At 54.2% G+C, this 20,526-nt stretch overlaps 2 protein-coding genes across 3 annotated transcripts in view; both read right to left on the minus strand.

Moving 5' to 3' along the window:
• Positions 1-478, minus strand: part of LOC102024473 (chromosome unknown open reading frame, human C11orf96) — a gene marked incomplete in the record, with an annotated part of 1,652 nt that extends 1,174 nt beyond the window's left edge. Inside the window, 1 exon segment of the mRNA XM_005384081.2 lies at positions 1-478. Coding sequence (XP_005384138.2) covers positions 1-118 — 118 coding nt within the window.
• A 19,054-nt stretch (positions 479-19,532) lies between these two features.
• Positions 19,533-20,526, minus strand: part of Alkbh3 (alkB homolog 3, alpha-ketoglutarate-dependent dioxygenase) — a 34,849-nt gene continuing 33,855 nt past the window's right edge. For both annotated transcript variants that reach the window (XM_005384082.2, XM_005384083.2), the window contains exon 10: positions 19,533-19,905. In XM_005384082.2, the coding sequence (XP_005384139.1) occupies positions 19,813-19,905 (93 nt within the window). In that variant the 3' untranslated portion in view covers positions 19,533-19,812. The remainder of the gene's footprint in view (positions 19,906-20,526) is intronic.

Here is a 20,526-nt window from a genome sequence, read left to right on the forward strand (position 1 = left end):
CGCTCCGAGGCGCTCGCCGCCGCCGCTGTCGCCGTCTGCCCCGCAGCGGCCCGGCTCGCCGCTTATATAGCCCGCTCCTGCCCACACGGCTGCGAGCTCGGATGACAGCGAATGCCATTTAAAGCGTGCGCGCCCCGCGCCCTTCCGCCTGACGTCGCCCCGCCGCTCTGGGAAAGTAACGGCCCCTTCCCTGGCGCCGCCCGCCCGCCGCCCCCCGCAAGCCGGCTCCGGAAGGGGGGCCACACCCGCGGGGTTCCGGAGGATCGAAGGCCAAGAGACCACTAGCGTCTCCGGATTGGCAGCGCCGCTGGCACTAAGGGTTCTGGGAGCCACCGACCCGACTCTGCACCAACCGAGTGGCCGCGGGGGCGCAAGTCCCATCCCCCTCCCCGCCCCCGAGGCTCACACTCCAGGCGCTGGTTACTCCGCCGGGCTCGGCAGAGCGGCTCGGGGTTCTCCTGGCAGCGGGCAGAGCCTGGGCAGCCGGCTCCCCCGAGCTGAAAAAGGGGCGGGCTTCTCCTTTGAATCCTGGCCACCCCTTCCCCGGAGCGTGGACTGACTCTCTCTCTCTCTCTCTCTCTCTCTGTCTCTCTCTCTCTCTCTCACACACACACACACACTTATTCCATCCCGGTTCTTTCCTTTTCTAGATGCCTTCTCTGTCTCTTCACTGCAGCCCTAAGCCCCCCAGGCACCCCCCCATTCTTGACTGAAGAATGACACTCGGGCTACAGCACTAACAACAACAATAATAATAGCTACCATCTGGAGAGCGTCACTCCAGCCAGCAGTGAGCTTCGTTTTACATACATTATCTTGCTTCATCCTCATAATGGCCCTGTGGGCAATTAGTATTCTCTCAAGTTTCCCCGCGGACAAGGGAGGAGGCCCTGCCCGAGAGCAACCAGGCCGCTAGCAGCAGGGCCCAGGTGGGGTGGACACCAGCGCCCACGCTGTGAAGGCCCCGGCTCAGGCGACACCCGTGAGCCAAACCCCACAGCGCCTGCGGGAGACCCCACTTGAGCACAGCCTACAGGGCCACGGCTGTGGAGGAAAGCTTGGGATTTGACCTCCGTTCCCTGCGTATCCATTCCACAAAGAGTTATGGGAACGCCACTGGGTACTGGCCGAGGAAGGAAATAGGCATGAAAGAGAACGATAAAGTCTCCTCCTCCTGAAAGGGGCATTCTGGTGGGATGGGATGGACCATAAAGACAGAAACGAGAGCACATGCTGTGGTGACAATAAAGCAGGGTGTCGCGACAGGGGTGCAGGGCTAAAAAGAGGAGAGGCGTGTGGAGCTGGCCAGAGGAGAGGCTTCTCAGAGTGGGTGACATGGAGCTTGCACCTGAAGGACAATGACAGCACCACTAGGTGCTAATCTGAGCCATCCTGGGTGCTTTTAGTCACTAGCTCCTTTAAATGTTAGCCATGTTATTTCACCCTCTCCAGAGCCCTGGGTAACAAGTTCTACTGTTCTTACTATTTATGGTTGGAAAAACCACAGCACAGAGAAGCCAAGCAACCTGCCCGAGGTCCCACAGCTAGCAAGCAGCAGGCTCTGAGCCCTCACCCCTGCCCACCACCCTGCAGTGGTTTTATGAAGATGAAGAGGGGACCAGCATGTAACAAAACAGGAAGAGCGTGGTTGGGCAGAGGGACCCCTAGTGCCAAGGCACCAAGGCAAGAAGATGATTGGCTGAGCCCATAAACAGCAAGGAAGCTCATGTAGCTGATGCAGCGTGAGTGAGGAGCATGAGACGTAGGCACCTTCGCTTAAGGCCTTGAGCCCATATTATGGAAACAGGATTTCGTTCAAAGAGCACTAGTTAGGCACTGGAAGGGTCTCATAATTTATGTTTTTGAAAACTCATTCTGTCTGCCACCTGGAGAGCAGCCAGGGAAGCAGCAGGGAGCCCACTTAGGGGGTTGTGGGGGTCAGAGATGAGACACTGAAGATCTGGATTAGGGTGGAGGCCCTGGACATACAAGGAAAGGCCAGATTTGGGAGCTGCCTGACAGTAAGGCTGGGGGAAGAGCCAAGGCTGATTTTTATGTCTTTTCTTGAGCAAGTTTTAGACTGACTAAAGGGGGACATTTCAGGGGAGAAAAGACTGGGGAGGGGGTCCCTTGTGGAGTCTGCTGGTGTCAACCATGACCCACCATCCACCTGGATGAGGCTTAAATACTTACATCAGAATTTTATATAACATGAGAGATGAATCAGTTTCAATAATCTTAAAACCACTGTACTTTGGAGTTCCTTCTAACAACAGTTTAGCAATACTCTAATACTGGAATTGGTACCAGGAGTGAGAAACTGCCATGGTTATAGCCCCTCATTGAGTGGTGAGACAGAGAAACAGGTATTGAAGGACAGAAAGCTGGTGACTCTTGTTATGCTGGGACAAAATACTTACTGCAAACATCATGTGTGATAATTTGGAAAACAGACCATATGTGTGTTACCCTCTGTTGCTGTTACAAAATACCTGAGAAAATCAACTTAAAGGAGGAACGATTTATTTTATTTTGGCTCACGGTTCCAGAGATTTCAGTCCATGGTCAGCCAGGTCCATTGTCTTTAGGGCTGTGGTCAGGCTGAAATGTCATGTTGAAAGGGCATAGTGAAGAAAAGCTGCTCACCTCATGGCATCCTGGAGGCAGAGAGGGAGGTAAAGAGCAGGTGCAGGCTGACTTCCTCCTTCCTCTTCTCTCCCATCTGGGCCCCTGGCCTATTGGGGGATGCTGCCCAAATTCAGGGTTGGTTCCTCCCTCCGTTTTCTGTCCCACATGTTAATTGTCTCTGGAAACACCCTCACAGGCACAACCTTAAGTGCATTTCGCTAATTTCCTGCGTGTTTCTCAACCCAATCAAGTCAATAATCAAGATCAACAATCACAACCTGCCTACAAGTCTGTAATTCTAGAAAAATCACTGGAAAGAGCCAAACATTTGCATGTGTTGGGTTACGTGATGCTACATGTAGCAAGATACTAGTTAGTTGACAGAGACTGGTTAGTTGGGCAGAAATAGACTCCAAACTGCTTTTGCCCAAAGAGGAGAAGATCAGACTGTGAGTCTCAGAGTCTCCAGCAAAGCCTGTGTGTTAGAGATTGAGCCAAAAAAAAAAAAAATGACCCTTCAGCAAAGCATTATATGAAGGATGTTGTTACCCAAGCCTATTATTTCAGGTGTCCTTAGGGAAACTTTCATTGTAAAAATTGGAGAAAAAGACAGGTTGTACACAGAAGACAAACTAAACAGCTGTGTTAGGAAAGGAACTCTGGGTGTGGTTGCTGGCACATGGAACTGACTAGCACCAGACAGATCTGAAGCCCACTCAATCTGTGGAGAAATTGTTCCCATCCACAAACCTGTAAGGCTGGACTGCAAAGCGTACGATGCCCAAAGCAGCATCCAGAGAAGACGGACTCTTCACATTTTGTTTGATGGTTGTGGAAAAACAATAAATGAGGTAGAATTTCTGGGAAGGCAAAGCTGAGGACCAACGAGGCACAGGCTTAGGGGCCCTCCCCGCCCCCTGCTGCCACAAAACCTACTGTTCTAGAAGGTGAACTTTGGCAGAGAACACGAGCTGTCCATCCGTCTGGGTCACATTTCCCAACTTTCCCTGCAGCTAGAGGGGATTGTGTGCCTCAACCCCATCTGCAGAGCCAGGGCAGAAGTGTATGTGCGACTTCTGCCTCACCTGCCAGACAGGAAGGCCTTGCTGAAGACAGCCACATTCTCCTCCTCACTCTGGCTGAAAGAAGGACCTTGGAGGCTTCCTGTTAAACACAGAAGTGCAGCCATGGATGTGGGCACGTGGAGCCAGAACTCTTCCCTTGGAACTATGAGAGAATAATTAGCTAAACGCTTTAAAACTATTCTACTTTGGGCTCTTTTATTATATCACCTTAGCTTTGTCCTAAGAGCAGCATGACACATCCATCGGAACCCGGAAGGGAAGTTGTGGAGGGGAAACTGTGGCGTCATCACGGTGTCGATGGTAGTCCACACCTCAGGGCTGGGTGAAGATCACCTTCTAGAAAGAGGACAGGGACAGGCCTATGCTAGCAGGAGGATGAGCCAGTCGAGCACCTGGGGAAGCAGTGTCCCACAGGCAGGAGGGTCATGGAGAGACCCGGTCGGAACCCAAGAGAGGGAGACTTGCCGGAGGGAGGAGGGAGATATCAGAACGCGAATCCGGCCATGGGTCCTGGCTCGCTGCACCAGAACTCACCGCAGGCCCTGGACGAGCCACTGCCCTTCTGCCTGCAGCCTCAGCTCCAGTGTCTCCTCCTCATGATATCTGAAGGCTTCCCTGGCTGCACGTGGCCACTCTGTCCCCTTCTTCTGCACAGCATATTTATGACTGTCTAAATGGTCTTCATGTTTGTTTGTTGATTTCTATATTATCTGCCTCCGCTGCTGGACTGTGAGCATTGGCCGCTGCCTGTCCCAGCACCCCAGAGGCAGCTGCCACCCTGCCCTGAGGCTTCTGGCAGGCCAGCAAGGGGCCTACAAGGCCTCCCTCGAGGATCTTTTCCAACACACACAGTCCCCCCAGGGCCCAAATTCCCAGGCTGGGGAGACGATACCCTATGTCACCCCTCTGTACTCCCCTGGGTGTAGGGCCCCCAACCCTGGCCCATGGTGGAGAAAATAGAAAAAAGAAACCTATGCTTCCCAGCAAGCATCCAAAATTAGCCATGAGATCATCCTCCTTGGCCTGGGGCCCTGCTGCCAGGGGCCTCTAGGAAGAGGGGAGGGAGCTGGGTGCTGGGAGAGATGGAAACCTCCTCTTAAACGTGGGGTATGACGGCTGGGGTGTAGCTCAGTGGTAGAGCACCTGCCTAGCATGCACAAGGCTAGGAGGCTTGGGCTCGTCCCCGACCCAGGGTGGTAGTGGGGGATGGGATCAGACCTCCCACACTGCCTAGAGTGCCCCGTCCTGCTGCCTTCTGTACTTCTGCTACCCACAGGAGGCAGCAAGCGCCATAGTCAGGTTAGGAGAACACACACCTAGAGTCTATCCCAAGCCCAGCCTCGGACTCATTTGTCGCTTTCACAGCTGGACATCAGTCGTGCTCCGGAAGCCAGTGGGTAAAGCAGGGGTGGCACCTTGCACAGTGCCCAGCATGTCTGAAGCATGAGATGCAAGCTCCTTTGGCTCTCAGTGATCTCATGCCCAGCCTCCCAGCCCCCACCTCCATGACAAGATGGCAAGGAAAGGCTCCAGTGAACGGCTGCAGAGGCCATCTGGGGCTTTCCACGGTTTAGACCACCCTGCCTGACTCACAATGTAAAATAGGAAGACGACCACCCTGCAGCTCAAGTCCTGTCTCCAGGGGCCAGTTCCAGCTCCCCTGGGGTGTTGCTGCCAGTGCCCAAAGGTGGCCCTGGGGGTCCCAGGGATATCATTTGTGCTTTCATCAGACAGTCCATCCTCCTCATTGGCCTTGTGCTTTGCAGCAGGCAGGGGTGGGGCTGGGGGTAAGACCTGGGCCTTTGGGTCCTGGCTCCTGTTGGCCCCTGCACCTGGCTGAGTTTGCAGAGGCTCCGGGAGGGTCAGGGTCTGCTTCTGCATTACATGTCATGTCGCCTCAGCTGGCCACTGCCGGCGGGAGTTGTCCCTTAAAGGGGATGCAAGCTAGTCCTCCTCGGTGGCCTGTAGCCCTGGGTCTATGGGGGACACAGACATTCACGCTGAACACCTATCCACGGCCCGGTTCTGTGCCGTGGTGCCCTGGACAGCCTGCCTCACCCAAACCACCCTTTGTGAGTCCTTGGAGGGGGTCCTAGTTTCACCCCATCTCACACACAGGACTCGGGTGATCGCTGGTTTAGCAGGGTCACCTCAAGTCTAAGGGCTGGACCCAGCCCCCCAAGCCGGTCTGCCTGGCTCAGAAACTGCTGTCTGTGCCCTGCACTGCCCGATCTTGGACGCCCACCTGGGCTGTGCTGTCCGTCCCACCAGCCGGGCACTCGGTGGTGCCCTTGAGCCAGTGCTCCCCGCCCCTGAGCTGCAGGGGGCCCGTCAGTGCGGCGGGAGGAGGCCCGACCGGACCCGCGGGCCCTCTGGGCCTCAGGATGCAGGATGAGGGGACCCACGCACAAGAGGCAGATGCCTCCCTGGCCAGGGAGCGGGAAGAGCCAGGGCCCCTCCAGGGACTGCAGAGCCACAGATGGAGCTGGAAGCGGGCAGCAGCTCAACGAGGGGCTTGTCCCACTCCCTCCTCCAACCTCCCCAACACTCCGGCTTTGGGCAGAGCCAGGGCTTTAAAAAAGCACCCAGTTCTTCAGCTAGAGCAGGGCCCCATTTCCAAGGAGCCTGTGGTACCCTGGGCCTGGGTCTGATGGGAACAGGGATGTGAGCTGTCCTGAGGTGCAGGCCTGGGCAGGAAGTTCGGGATCAGGGCAGCTCACAAGTCCCCGTCTGCTCTCCCTGGGGTGAGTAAGAGGGTCGCGTCCCTTCCTGCGGCTGTACGACTGCCCTGGCCCAGACCTGTTGCTGAAGAAGCCTTGGTCGGGGGTGCCCCCCACCCACCTTTCCCAGCAGTCACCCCAGCACAGGCTGCAGGGCTCCAGGCACTGGAGGAAGCGATGAGTATTCCAGACGGTGTGTGTGCGATGCACACGCCGCATACAGAGCAGAGAAGGGACGACAGAAACAGAGTCTCCGGCAGGCAAGTACAGGGCCTTTTCTGGGGGCTCTGCCTCCAGCCGCACCCTCAGCTCCCGCTGGTGCCCACCCGCCCCACGGCAGGCCCTGGGCACAGAGCCTGTGGCTTCAGCTCTACCAACTGCTGCTGACTCGCTCAGAATTAGCACTTCGTCTGGTACAACTGTGAGCATGAGAAGTGTTTTGATAATTTTGCTGGAGGGTTGCCATGACAATCCCCAGCAAGCTCCAAGAGGGGGTGTCAGTGTGCGGAGCCAGAGTGGGAAACAGAGAGGTACAGAAAGGGAGAGAGGAGAGGTGCCAGCAAGAGCCCCGGGCGTACCCCAAGTTAGACCCTCAGTGTCCAGTGTCCTTGTGCGGTGGCCCATTCATGCCAGGATGAGCTCACTGCCTAATCTGGGCCCCACTGTCCATGGTGCGATGAGACATTAGCTGCTGGCAGGCGGCCCAGGCTGGCAGGGCAGGGCTGCTCCCCCCGGGTGGCACCCTGCCACCCCTTCCTCTAGGGATGAGCCCCAGGGAACACCATCAGGGCCCAGGAAATCTGAGAATCCCCGGCCCAGCTGTGCTCATGGGAGGAGCTGGAGCCATTTCCCTGTAAAGGGCTCCCTTCCTGGCCTGGCTACCCTCCCCGGTGGCCACAGCCCTGTCCTTTCCTGAAGGTCCCAGCATCCCCCTCTGGGCCACTGGCCTGACAGTCACTGTGTGGCTGAGGAGAAAAATCCCGTACAACCTGGCCCTTGAGCTTTGCAAAGCAGTCTCTGCTGTGGAACCTGCACCAAGCAAGTGTATCTTTGCTGTCTTAAGAAGACCGAGAAGCCCAGAGAGGGGAAGGAACTAGACCAAAGCCACACAGCAAGCAGCAAGGCAAGGCAGGGCCGAGTCAGGATGGAACCCTAGTCCTAGACTTTAACTCAAGCCTTGCTGCCTCCTGGCAGGCCAGGTTCTCTGGAACAGGTTCATCTGAGGTCCAGGACATTCCCAGCTAGCCATAACCTGGCTCACAGCTGCCAATCCTGAGAAGTTTCTCTGCTTCTACTAAACTATGAGGCAAGACTACCAATTGCACAAAGCAAGCCCCATAGAGCCAGGCATGATGGTGCAACCTGGGAGGCTGAGGTGGGAGCACGGCGAGTTCAAGCCCAGCCTGAACAATTTAATGAGACTCTGTCTCAAAATTAAATAGGGCTAGGGATGTAATTCACTGTGAAAGCTCTGGGTTCAATTCCCAGAACTGGGGGGATTTTTAGGGGGGGATAACAGAGAGCTCTAGGGCAGGGCCTTTCTTATATTCCAGGGTAAAAGTGTAAGTATTTGGGAGGCTGAGGCAGAAGGATCACTCAAGCCCAGGAATTTGAGGTACAGCCTGAGCAATATAATGAGACCCCCCCATCTCTAAAAAGGAAGGAAGAAAGAAAGAAAAGGAAGAGAAGAAAGGGGAAAAAGGAAAGGGGGAGGCGGAGGAAGGCAAGTGTCTACCTAAGAAGGAAGGTCCTGTGGCTCTCAGCAAATGGCAGGGTGGCTGAGGCAGGGGGTGGGAGGTTTTCCCAGCCAGTACCCTGCCTCCACTGCCACCACTGCGAGGGCAGCCACGTACGGGGCCCCCCACTCTACCTTCGGCAAGTTGCTTAGGCTCCCAGAGTCAGGGCCCAGAAAGGACCCATCCTGCACATTCTGGGAAGCGGCCAGGGCCGGGAGACCCTGATGACAGATGAGTCCTTGTCCCACACCTACCTTTGGCTTGCTCAAGCCCACCCTTCACTAATTCACCATGGAGGGGCGTCACAAAGAAGGGCTGTGGCAAAGGCCGCTCTCAGGCTGCCTGGGTCCTGGTGACAGCACAGCAAGCCCCCAGGGCACAGGGCTGTGGGCTGGACGCCCAGTCTGGGGCCTGCTAGGAAGCTCTCGCTACCCCGGGATGCCTGCCCCATCCTGGGGGGAGCAGCGGTGGGCTATGAGAATCAAATGAGATGATTTATGAGAACACACAAGGATAAAAATTAGGTCCCTTTCTGGGGTGAGTATTTTATTGGGTTCCAAGAACTGAGCTGAAACCATGCCCTGTCACATGATGTTTGAAGCCTGGCCAGGGACAGGACGCACAATTGGCCTTGGAAATAGCACTTGCCCATTTTGGGGGGCCCACGGTGTTCCTTTTCAGCTGCCCGGGGACACAGTCAGGGCGGGTGGGGCCACTCCCAGGGCACCCAGCTTGGGACAGCCTCTCTCTCGGACACCGTCTGTCCCCTGTGGAAGGCTTCTCCCTCTCCTTTCTTCAGTGAGCAATGGCAGCCGTTGCTCCTTTAAGAGACACACAGGGGAGGGGAACGACAGGCATGGGTTTTCCTGAGCATCTGCCTCATGCCCAGCACCAACGCCAAGTTCTCTGTACTTATCATCTCATCCTTAGGTTTATCTTCTGACACAAGTGCTGTTATGCCCAAGCTTTGATGGAGATGGGCTCAGAGATGGAGGGAACTATCCTGAAGCCACACAGCCAGGGACTGGGGGAGCTGGGATTTGAACCCAGGGCTGTCAGTTGCCAAAGCTGTTCTCACTCATCTGCACCTCCCACATGGTGACTCCTGGACCTGCCCAGGGAGCGATTCAGTGAGAAGACGGGTGAAGGAGCTGGCTGGGGCTGGGGGAGGGTCTGGAATTCTAACTGGCAGCCAAGGGCCACTTCCCACCAACTCTTCCAGGAGACAGTTGTCCTTTGCTCTGGTCAGTAGAGTCTTCAGGTGAGGGAGAGAAATGTGGATGACATCCAAACCCACTCCTCCTTTCCTATTATTAGGGTTTGCATATGAAGTGTCCCCCAAAGACTCACGCACTTAAGGGCTTAATCCCCAGCACAGAAATGTTCAGAGGTATGGCCTACAGAGGTGCCTGGATCAGGGGCACTAACCTCATCATGGATTAATCCTTCATGAGTTCACAGCTGAGTGTGCTGTTAGGAGCTGGAACTGGCTGGAGTAAGTAGGTCATGGGGGTGTGGCCTGGGAGGGGAACTCCTGTTCCTAGCACCTTTCCGTCTGATTTCCGCCCCTGTATTCTGCTTCCCAGCTGTCAGAAGGTGAACAGCTTTCCTCCACTGTGCCCTTCTGCCATGCCATTCCACCATGATGTTTCTGCCTTGGAGCCGACCAACCATGGACTGAAACCTCTGAAATCATAAGCCAAAATAAATATTTCTTCCTCTAAGTTTTCTCAGGTATTTGGTCACAGTGTTAAAAAGCTAATATATAAAATTAGCACTGAGAAGTGGGGATATTGGTGTGAACTATACTTGACCATATGGTGCAGAAGCTGGTTTGTGGAAGAAGTTTTAAAAGGTTTTAGAGATATGGGCTGGTGAAGCCCAGAATGCTGTAAGCAGAACTAGATGAGAAATTCTGGTGGAAGTCAGAAGACCAGAATGCTCAAAATGTGGATGGTAAAGTCTGTGTTTATGAGGATTCCAATGGAAATGACACTCTCTTCAGAACTGGACTAGACTAGAGGCTATTCACGTTACATTGTGGCAAAGAACTGTCTACATTTTAACCATATCTGAAGACCTGGTGTGAGGCTGAATTAAAAGGTGATAGACTAGTTTATCTGGCAGAGGAAATTTCAAAGCAGCACAACATTCAGGCTGTGGCATGGGTAGTTTTTAGCCAGACTTACAGTGAGAATTGGAAGCAAAATGCAGAGCAGAAAGATTTTAAAACTTGCAGTTTTCCAAGAAAAGAAGCACTTCTAAAGTTTGGGCCAGAGAAGGTGCTGCTGAAGATTAGCAGCACTGAAGAGAAGCCAAGTACAGCCTCACTCACTGCAGGGTCAAGTGTGCAAAAGTGTAAAGTTGTTTGAAAGACTATGCTTTGCCAAGAGAGTGGCAGGGCACCCTGCTCACCCACCCAGGACCGCCTAAACAAGTGCTTCCCTAGGTTCAGGCATCCAGGCACTTTGAGGCCTCTGTGGCTACAGTCCAAGGGGGCCTGGCTACTGGTCACAATGGTGGTAGACCTTGTGATGCTTGACCAACACACCCATGGGGGCAGCAGAAGGCACAGGGACCCAACTCATGGATGCTCTGTACTCAAGACAGGCAAGCAATCCTGCTACACCGCAGATTGGCCAGCAGCGTCAGGGACCTCACCCCAGAAACTGCAGCAGAAGGGCTCTAGGAGCAGCACACCTCTAAGTCGGGCCCGCTGACCATGCCTTCCACCTGCCCCAGCCTCTGAGATTTTGTTCCTATCATATAAACAGAACATAAAATGCCAGAGTAAACACGGGTCATAAAATAGTTGTTTTCACATCTTCCATGAAGCTTTCATTTGTGCTGTGTGTTCCCATGGGTGTGTAGGCTTCTGCTCTTTTTAAACTGTGAGTTGTAGCCAAATAAAGAAACAACATTAAACTGGCTCAAGTCCTGCATTAGACTGGTAGGGAACCTGAGAAAAAGGGCAGGGCAAGGCTCTGCCCAGGGGCACACAGTGGATGACCCAGGTGCCCTCCTGCTGCTGGGACACGGGCCAGGTTTCACCTGCAGACACCACCTACCTCCACGGCTGCTGTCCCCGAGCTAGAGTGGGAAGACCCCAGTGCTATCCTTGAAATGGGCAGTGGAGTGGGCCTCTGTCACTGTCACGGCATCTTGCTGCTGCGACAGAATGTTTTCACTCTTGGGCCCTCATTCCTCTCTGGCTGTTCCCTCCCTGCCCTGGAACTGCTCCCCTCTCTGTGGGAACACCCCAGACTTGGGCCCCACCTACCTCCACAATGGTCCTCTGCAGACACCACTCTGGTCTCTTTGCAGAAGAGCAGATCCTTTGTCTCCCATGTCCTTGTCTGAGATGTGTGGACACGGCAGTTGTTCCGTGGCAGGGGGACCTGCCCGCAGCCCCACCTCAGCCTGCCCTGGCTATGCACATGCATGTGTGCGTGGAGGGCCTTTCCTTCATGCCTACACACTTTCCCCAATGGCTGCTGTTAAGACAGCTAGACATCATCTTAGTCCATGCTTCCAACAACGCTGTTTCACAGGTGGAGAAACTCAGGCTGAGAAAGTTGCCAAAGGCCACACAGCAGCAAGTGGACGAGCTGGGACTAGGAACAGGCTGACTGGGTACCAGCCTTTACCCACAGCACTGCCCACTGGGTCAGGTAGGTTGCTGGCAGCCTGTCCTCCAAAGCACCTTGGATTGGGCTGGAGGAGGGGCAATGGCTGGGCTGGGGATGGACCTCCTATCTCCCATGGGAATGAGGAAAGGCACGCTCTGCTCCCGGGAGGGAAGAGTGTCAGACAGGCCACATCCACCCTTCCCCCAGCCTCCCTGACCCTCTCCCAAGAGCGGGAATGGCTTTTCCAATGTGGCGCTCAGTGCTCGGGAAAAGGAACTGTATGGGGCTCTGGAGAATCCGGCCTCTCCTGCCCACTTTCTACCTGCCTGCCTGTGCCCAGATCTGCTCCTGTGTCCCTGCACAGGAGGGACGCCTGGGGATGGCCCGGGTCTACTGCTGGCTGCGTGGACTGGCCTCCATAGACTGTGTCTACTGAGGCAGCGATTGTCCTGGCAGCTGGCAGGTCACCTGAAGTGCAGCCCTCATGCTGGTGAGGGAGGAGGGAGAAATCGAGTTGGTCAGGGACACCAGCCAGGGCGTCCCATGCAGTTTTCTCTGACAGTCTGACCTCGCAGCTCAGTGCCACCTGTTCTTCTTTGGCTTTAGCACATGTGGGAAGAAGGCTGCCACTGGCACCAGGAAACCTAGCATCTCCCCTGACCACTCCCAGAGGAGCCAGCAGGCCACACTGCAGACCTCACTCTGAGGCGCCCACTCCGGGGATTCAGGTCTCCCTATCTGCAGTCCTATCCTTCACTGCATCCCAGTGACTCTATTTCCCTCCCCCAGCCACTCTCTGGCCAAGCCCTCTGTCTGCGCAGGCTCCTGGCCAGATCTAGGCCACCTTCCTCTCTGGCCATCCCTCCTCCAGCCCCCTTGGCCCTTCACTGCTCTTGAGCCTTGCAGCTGTCACTCTGCAGGGTCCTCCTCCCAGTTCTCCAGGTGCCTCCTTCCCCATGAAGCCTTCCCTGACCACCCTGACCCACACTACCTGTTACTTTCTGCCAACTCCTGCAGCACTGTCAGCACCCCACATTTCACTGGTACCTTGTTGAGGGTCTTCAACCGCGTGGCTTCTTCTCCCAACACAAAATAACGCTAACACTGGCTGCGATGTGCTGAGGTCTTGCTTCCTTTGGGCCAGGCCCGGGCTGGCTTCCCCTTCAAGGAAGAAGCCTTCCACAGTCCTGAGTGTCGGACCTGGCATGCCACTAGAACTTGGCACACGCGGGAGTTTCTCCAGAGCCGCTCTAACACCCTGGTGCACCTTTCTGGAAAGCCATTTGCTTTATTACAATACTCAAAGCCTTAAAAATATGCATAGCCTTCGGGAGCTGAGCCAGCAAGCTCACTTTTAGGGATTTATTTTGTGAAACAATCACCCCTGTGCTCAAAGGTTTAGTTACAGGACAGCTGCACAGGGCCACGCTGCAGTAAGTACCGAGCTGCGCCTCCACTGACGTGGGACAAAAACGCGTTGTCCACAGGCTGCTGTGAGGCTTGGGAAATCAGCCATTAATGTATGTGAAGCACTGCACAAGGCCTTGGCACACCCTCTGGCTCTATAAAAGTGTCACCTGGTTGAACTGAGGTCTGATTGAGGCCAGCCTGGCTCTTCACTACACCACTAACTTGCCACCATGCGCTGTCACGATATCCAGATCAGAACAATCGTGAATACCAAAAACAGCCAACATCAGCAATAACCTAATAGCTACCAGAGGACCTGGCTAAATAACAATACAACTGTACACAACACCCTGGGGCCACTCAAAATAAAGCTGTAAAGTAATACCGAGCATTACTATACACAGGTAGAAAAGGGCTACAAAGCTGTAATTTTAGTATGACGTAACTTTCTTAAGGTACATAAATGCACAGGAAAACATACTGTGCAAAAACGTGAAGACGTGTCTTCCCTAGCTTATAAACAATGATTTTTCTTTTCATCTTTCTTTTTGAATTCCTTGCAAAGAACACATACTCCTTTTGTGATAAGGACAAAAAAAAAAAAAAAAAAAAAACAAAACCCTGATTTTTCAAGAGATAATAAAAGCCACATTGGTTTACTTCTTTCTATAAAAGAAGGGATTGTGACTTCCTTTTATATAGCTCCCATCACATCTGACATACAATCTCTGGAAATAAAGCCCTGGTCCGGAACAGAATTCCACCCTGGCGATCTTGTTTCATCTTCCAGGCCGAAGTGTTCTGTGTGGAGTTTAGAAATGGCCCCAAAGCATAAGTAAAGGAGGTGACTGGGGTGGGGTGTGACTGAGGCTGGTCGGTGGGGGCCCTGCCTTCCAGGCTGCGAGATGTCGGAAACTGACCCCAAGGCGAGGAGATGGGATCTTGGCATCCAGCCAAGGATGGTGCATTAGGAGGCAATTACCTGGGGGCGCATGTGGTGGGGTTGCCCAGACCAAGCCCAGCATCATCCGGAAGCCACTCCGGCATCTGGGAGCGCTGCTCAGTGTGAGCTAAAGAACTTCTGATGAGAAGCTTAAGTGCAGTTGGATCTTAATATGATCAGCCCCACTCACAGGCAATTTTCATTTTGGCCTTCTCCTTACCCTCTGCTCCCTCCACCCCCGGCCCTGCCAGCTGCAACAGAGGAGCCCGCCGAGGGGAAGAGCAGGGTCACGGGGCATCCATCAGCCACAGAGAGACTCTCCGCTCTGGGCAGGGTTAAGGCTGGGGTCAGCAGGGCATGTCAAATGGGACACTTAAAAGAATTATATTACTAAGCATGTTAGCGTTAGGCACATGACACGCCTGATGTCAACCCTTGCACAACCCCCAAGAGGAGGCTGCGCGCACCTCCATCTCGTGGCTGAGGAAGCTGAAGCACAGAGGCTGCCTGACTATCCGAGGTGACTCAGGAGGGACGTGGCCTAGGCTTTTTCTCCTCCTTCCAACATGGGCTCCACTGGTGGCTAGGGGAGGGTGGGTGTCAGCACTGCCAATTTCCCTCCTACAGGCAGTGCTGGGGCTGGAGGGGCCAGTCCCAGCCTCATGTTGGGCAGGGCTTGGGTGCCACCTCAAGCTGTGGCAGGGAGCCTTGCTGAGCTTCCGGCCACCTGGCTGGTGCAGTGTAGACGACCAATGCCACTCCCGGGAGGGTGCCCCCACAGACACCGTGACCTTCCTGAGCTGCCTATGCCCCAGGTTCCTGCTCATGACCACGTCACTCAAGTGGCAGAATGCCACCCCAGCCTGGCCCCTTGACATGGGTCGCTGCCTTATTCCCTGGGTGGCCTTTGGATGCTATGCCCTTGACCCAGGTTTTCTCACCTGTTCAGTGGGGAGAGGAACCCAACCTGAACCCTCGGCGCTTTGGGGAGACAAATGGCCATGAGCCATTCAGGGGCTCTGTGTCTCGGGCAGGACAGGTCCCTGTGGGAAGAGCCACACATCTGCACCCACTGTCCTGGGTTTCACCTCAGGGCTCTCCATCCCGCTCAGGCCAGGTGAACACAGGCTAAGGGGGTGTGGGCGAGGGGGAGACGCTGGGGACAATCAGGGGCTAAGCCCTGGAACACTGCTGGAGGAAGCCCTCAGGAAGGGAAGCAGGAGCCCTCCGTGAGGGTCCCCCTCTCCTCTCTGCCTGGGTGGTCCCAGCGGTCTGATTACCCTTGGCCAGTTTAGGAAGCCTCAGGGCAGGGTTCATCCAGCCACCCACAAACATTCCTTGGCCAAGGAGGAGTCAGCCCTTGACCCAGGATTGCTTTGTGAGGGAGGATTCCCTTCCTGCATGACCCCATCCCCCTTCTCCCAGTCCCGAGCTGGGGTCCCGGTGTTAGCCCTGGAAGGCGGCTTTGTCTGGTCAGTGCCTGCAGACTGGCTCTTGGGGTGCTAGTCGGGGCTGGCGGCTGGGGGGCTCTTTGCTGCGGCGACTCCTGGAAGGAGGGGTGCGCCAGCCCTCGCCACGCGCTGGATTCAGGATGCGACGGGGGACCCTCAGGCACCGCGGGCGCTCAGTCGTCACAGCGCCGCCCACAGCCTTCCTGCAGTGGGCGGCTAATTGCACCCCAGTCACGCGGCCCCCCACTTCCTCCTGCTTCTCGCCGGGCGTCTCAGCCGCTGCTGCCTGCAAAGGGGCCTGGAAAGCTCAGCCCTTCCACCCCAGGAGGCAACGCCACAGCCACTTCTGCGGCTAGCCGTGGAGGAGGAGGCAGAGACTCCAGACCACACTGATCCCCACGGGCACCGTCACTAGAGCCAGGATCCTGTAAATCCTCTAGGTGCCTCAGTTCCCTCATGCGCTTCGAAAAATAACCCATGGGAGAGCTGCTAGGGATGACTCAGAGAGTGAGGCTAGGTCCCCAGACCAGCCACTTGCTGACCTCCCCTCCTCCACTCTCCACTGTTGCCTGTGGGGCAAGATGTTTGTCCAGAGCCAAACCTGGGGTTCCAGCTAGGGCCCTGCAGGGGCAGTGACACATCCAGGGACGTCCCAGTGATGAGGGAGTGTGACAGTGCAGTTTCCATGAGGGACAGTGACAGTAGAGATGTGCTCACCATGATGTCACACACACACACTCACTCTTCCAACACTGCCCACCACCAGCTTTAACATGTAACAAATACCCACTTCAACTCTCGGGGCTCTGGTTACAGGCTGAAGAAGGCTTTTATAACAAGAGGCACATGACTCCTCAAGCAGCTGGAAAAAGCATCGTTAGACTGTGTTCCACTCTAATAAATACACATCAAAGCCACTTTCCTCCTGATCCCCACGCAGGAATCGCATCTAAGCGGATTCCAGTAGCACAAATCTGAGGGGTCTCCTAAGGGGCTTCTTCCAGGACCCGAATGGGAGGCAGGGGACAGGGCAGTTGTAAACTGGTCCCTAGGAAGGGAACGTGTAGGTGGAATCATGTATAAGTAAAGATTTAAACAAACAGATTGCATCACTATGGAAACGTTCTGCTCTTTCAAAGACGCCGTTAAGAAAAATAAAATAATCAAGATTTCAGATTCAACACTACAAGTGTTTATGACCACAAAAGGCAAAGTGGGTCTTAGATATTCTGCAGCCAAGAAAAAGCTGCCAAAAGTCAAGAAGTATTCCCAGCAGAGCAGGAACACATCACTTGTCAGGACTCTCTGAAAATCTCCAACGGGAGCATTCCGCTCACTGTGGCCACCTTAACTCTTTCGGGGTGGCCATGACACACTTCGGGAGCCCGTGTCAGCCAGCGACTGGGGCAGACCTGCCGGAATCAAGGCAGGGTCACAGCAGCCTCTCGGGCCGCAGGCAGTGAGGTGGGTACCCCAAGGCTCATCAGCTGTGACCCAAACCTACAGTAAATCATCAGCAGAGCTACTGGTTTAGTCTACATGGATCAGAGTTGGACCCCACCTCAGTTCAGGGAGTCAGTCTGATGCTGAGTGTCACGTTCAGTTCCCAGCTTTGAGGGAAGTTGTGTGCTGGAGACATGCTGAGCTGGAGCCTGACCTGCTTCTCTGGGCTATCTGACCGGGGTTGTGGTGGTGAGTTTGGGCACCATTCAGGGTCCCCAGATAGCTCAGACAATGAGGGCAGAAGGGCTCACAGGGGAATCATTACCTACCTGCGAGTTTCCAGGCGTGTGGTAGGAAGCACTTGCCAGGAAAGATGGCTGAGGGAGGATTTTTCTAAATTCACCAGATTTCACCCCCGAAATGAGTTTCCCCACTTAAATGACCAATTGCTAGCCCAGCCGGCAGTTTTTGACCAGAAGATGCTAAAATGCTGATTAAGCAGAGATGACACGCAGGCACCTGCCCTGAGACATGAGAAAGCAGGTGACATGGGGTTGGCGGTGGGGCAGCTCTGCTGGAACCAGGCCTGAGGAAGCACACGTCTGGGGATTCACCACTGTCTCAGTTCTGCCCCTGCTAAACTACTTAAGCTCTTGGAGACTCTTTTCCTCATCTCTACAATGGGAACAGGCTGTCTTCCTTGTCGTACTATTACGACAGAGGATTAAGGATTGTGTAGAGGTTCCCAAGACTGCTTAAAAACGAAAAGAAAAAAGCAGCTGAAAACCCTGAACCTGTTTTTCTTCAGGCTACAGCTGTTTGCCTTCCTCTTTATGTGGAACGTTGGCAGAAACTGCTTCCCCCAACTCCGAGGTAGTACGGGTTTCCAGTGCACACAGCAACAGGCTGGGGGTGACCTGCTGGGCCTGGCTGTCCTCTGCCACCACCCAGAGTTCCTGCCAACTCCTAAACACGGCAGTTTTCTTCTGGGACAGCCACCTCCTCGGCACTTCATTTCAGGGGGCACATTATCTCAGCGGTGGCGTAAGTGGCTGTCTACAGTGACGGTGAGAAACAAAGGCTAAGGTTTGCTTCTGTCTGACCATGGAACCCAGGGGATGGCAGCCCGATCTGTCTGCTGGAGAGGAATTTGCTTCCCTGTGTCAGCGGCGTGCAACAAGGGAAGAGATCAAATGCCTGGGTGCAGCAGGGGGAGATCATGACGGAAGAGGAATTTCCCAGGGTTGTGCAATAGACCCCAAACCAAAGCGAGCTCTACCACCCCGGCCAGGCTTTATTGGCTTTAACAGGATAAGAGCTAGGGCTTCAACAGTTGATTTGATGCATATGAGGATTTATATCTTCTTCCCTGGAAGGTTTGGTCTGATGCTCAAGGTGTATGAAGCATTTAGTATGTCTCCCAGAAAGAAGCTATACACTCTGACAGACAGCCCAGCCCAGCCTAGCCTAGCCCAGCCCAGCCCAGCCCAGCCCAGCCCAGCCCAGCTCCAGCTCTATGTAAGAGCCCTGTCACTGGCACTTCACAGCCGTGGGGATCATCGATCTTACTTCTATGAAAGGAAACAGGATGAAAAGCAAGAGGGTGCTGTATATTTTCCCCCGAGGCAGAGAGAGAAACTCTAACTCCTCTGACCCACTTTCATCTATTTAAGTTTATTTAAATGACAGCGTGTTTACCTGGCACACTGCTCCTGAGGCAAGAGGTCAAGGAGACACGTGTTTCCATGATGCAAGAAGGGGCAGCCACTCTGCTGTTTTGGGAGCCTCAGTCACATCACAGGCTAACCTTCGAGCCTCGGAAACTGTGTGCACGGGAACACGGAGTCACAAAGAGCCTTGGTCACGGGCTGCCGGGATCGAAGGCGGGGACCACGAGCTCACTCGGTCTATTCCCTGAGGTCTGCCTCGCTCCTCTCTGGCTGGCTTTACACGACTCGACTGATTCCCCAGGGGAAACTACTCTGTGTGGAACAGCTGTCACTCACTGGGCATTTGCTGCGCTTCTGCCAACATCTCAGCCTACTTCTCATGAATCCTCAGCTCTTCTTCCTTCCCTGAGGGGACCATATTTTCTCGCATGATAGGTGTCCAGATGACTGCCCCAGGTGAAGATTAGAGCACCCGGGCTCCATCTTTTATTTGGAGGACTATTCCCAAGTGTGTCCCAGGAAGACAGTTAGAAACAGTGTCCCCTGAATATACAGCTCTCCATTACAGTGACACACAGGCTACGATGTGACAGTGCCAAGACAGATTTCAGCAAAGCTCCCGAAGCCACCTCTGTTTGGGTTTCTGCAGCTGTCTGCCTACAGAAGGCTCCAGGGCTGCTGACATGTATTTATATCTCCACTCCACAGACGTCACAAGGAGCAAACACGTGCAGATTTTCCCCAGAGACACGAGGCCATTCAAATTCCTTCAGATTACAGGGGGAGGGCAGGAAAAAAAAACAGACTATGGCCCAAATCATCTGAGGGCACAGCCGCAGTGGCTTTTAATTTGTCTAAAGATAATGCACGATTTTGAGATGTGCTTCGGAACAACTGTTCCCACAGTGGACATAAAACCAAATGAACTGCTGTGGGCTCTCATTTAACGGGACAGTGAGCTGGGAAGCAAATGCCACCATCTTCCAAAGAGCTGCATCTCGGGATAAGCTGAGCAGCTTCCTGAAGTGTCTTCCAGCCGAAGGGCCAAAGGGCCTTGTGGGCGTAGCCACTGCACGCAAAGCTCCGCAGCGCTCACGTCAGCTGGGTGCCCCTCTGGGGTCCGGATAAATGGTGCGAAAGGTCAGGTTTACTCTCGGACCTCTGGAGTGGTATTCTTTGGGCACTTGATGCTAAATAGAAATATAAATAACTCTTGGGTATAAACACACACTTCAAATTCAAAGCAATTTACAACTTACTTATGAGGATATAGAAGTATTTCCATTTTATTCCAGTCTCAAACTCTTTAAAGTTATGCGGAAAATGGTATCCTTCTCTCCGGTTCCCAGTCAACCCCACTGGGCTATGCCAGCACCCTGATCCGTAGTCAGACACATTACCCATTGCACCACTGGCCCTCCACATGCCAGCACCCTGACAGTGAGACACTGTCATCTTTTCTAATTAGTGCTCCTCTTCTCAGATTCCTGCCATCTTCCCCAATCTCATTTGAAAAAATGGAGAAGGCCCAAGAGTCACAAGATTCCACTCTCTTGCTAAGTATTTGTACAACAACACACATAACTCAAAAATGAACTGGCCTAAAAATGGCCTGGCCCAGCTGTGGAACTGCAGCCTAAAATGAGAGCTTCTAGCTACTGGAAGTCATTGGAATTTAAATTCATTAAATTTATGACGCAGTTCTTTAGCATACTTGTCATATTTTATGCGGTCAACAGTCAATGTGGCTAGCGGCTAGGACAGTGGGCAGCACAGGTGCAGAACATGTCCATCCGGCCCTACTGGGTCCC

This window comes from Chinchilla lanigera, unplaced genomic scaffold, assembly GCF_000276665.1.
Source record: "Chinchilla lanigera isolate Chin_1 unplaced genomic scaffold, ChiLan1.0 scaffold00021, whole genome shotgun sequence".
In the NCBI taxonomy this organism is placed as follows: Eukaryota; Metazoa; Chordata; class Mammalia; order Rodentia; family Chinchillidae; genus Chinchilla; species Chinchilla lanigera.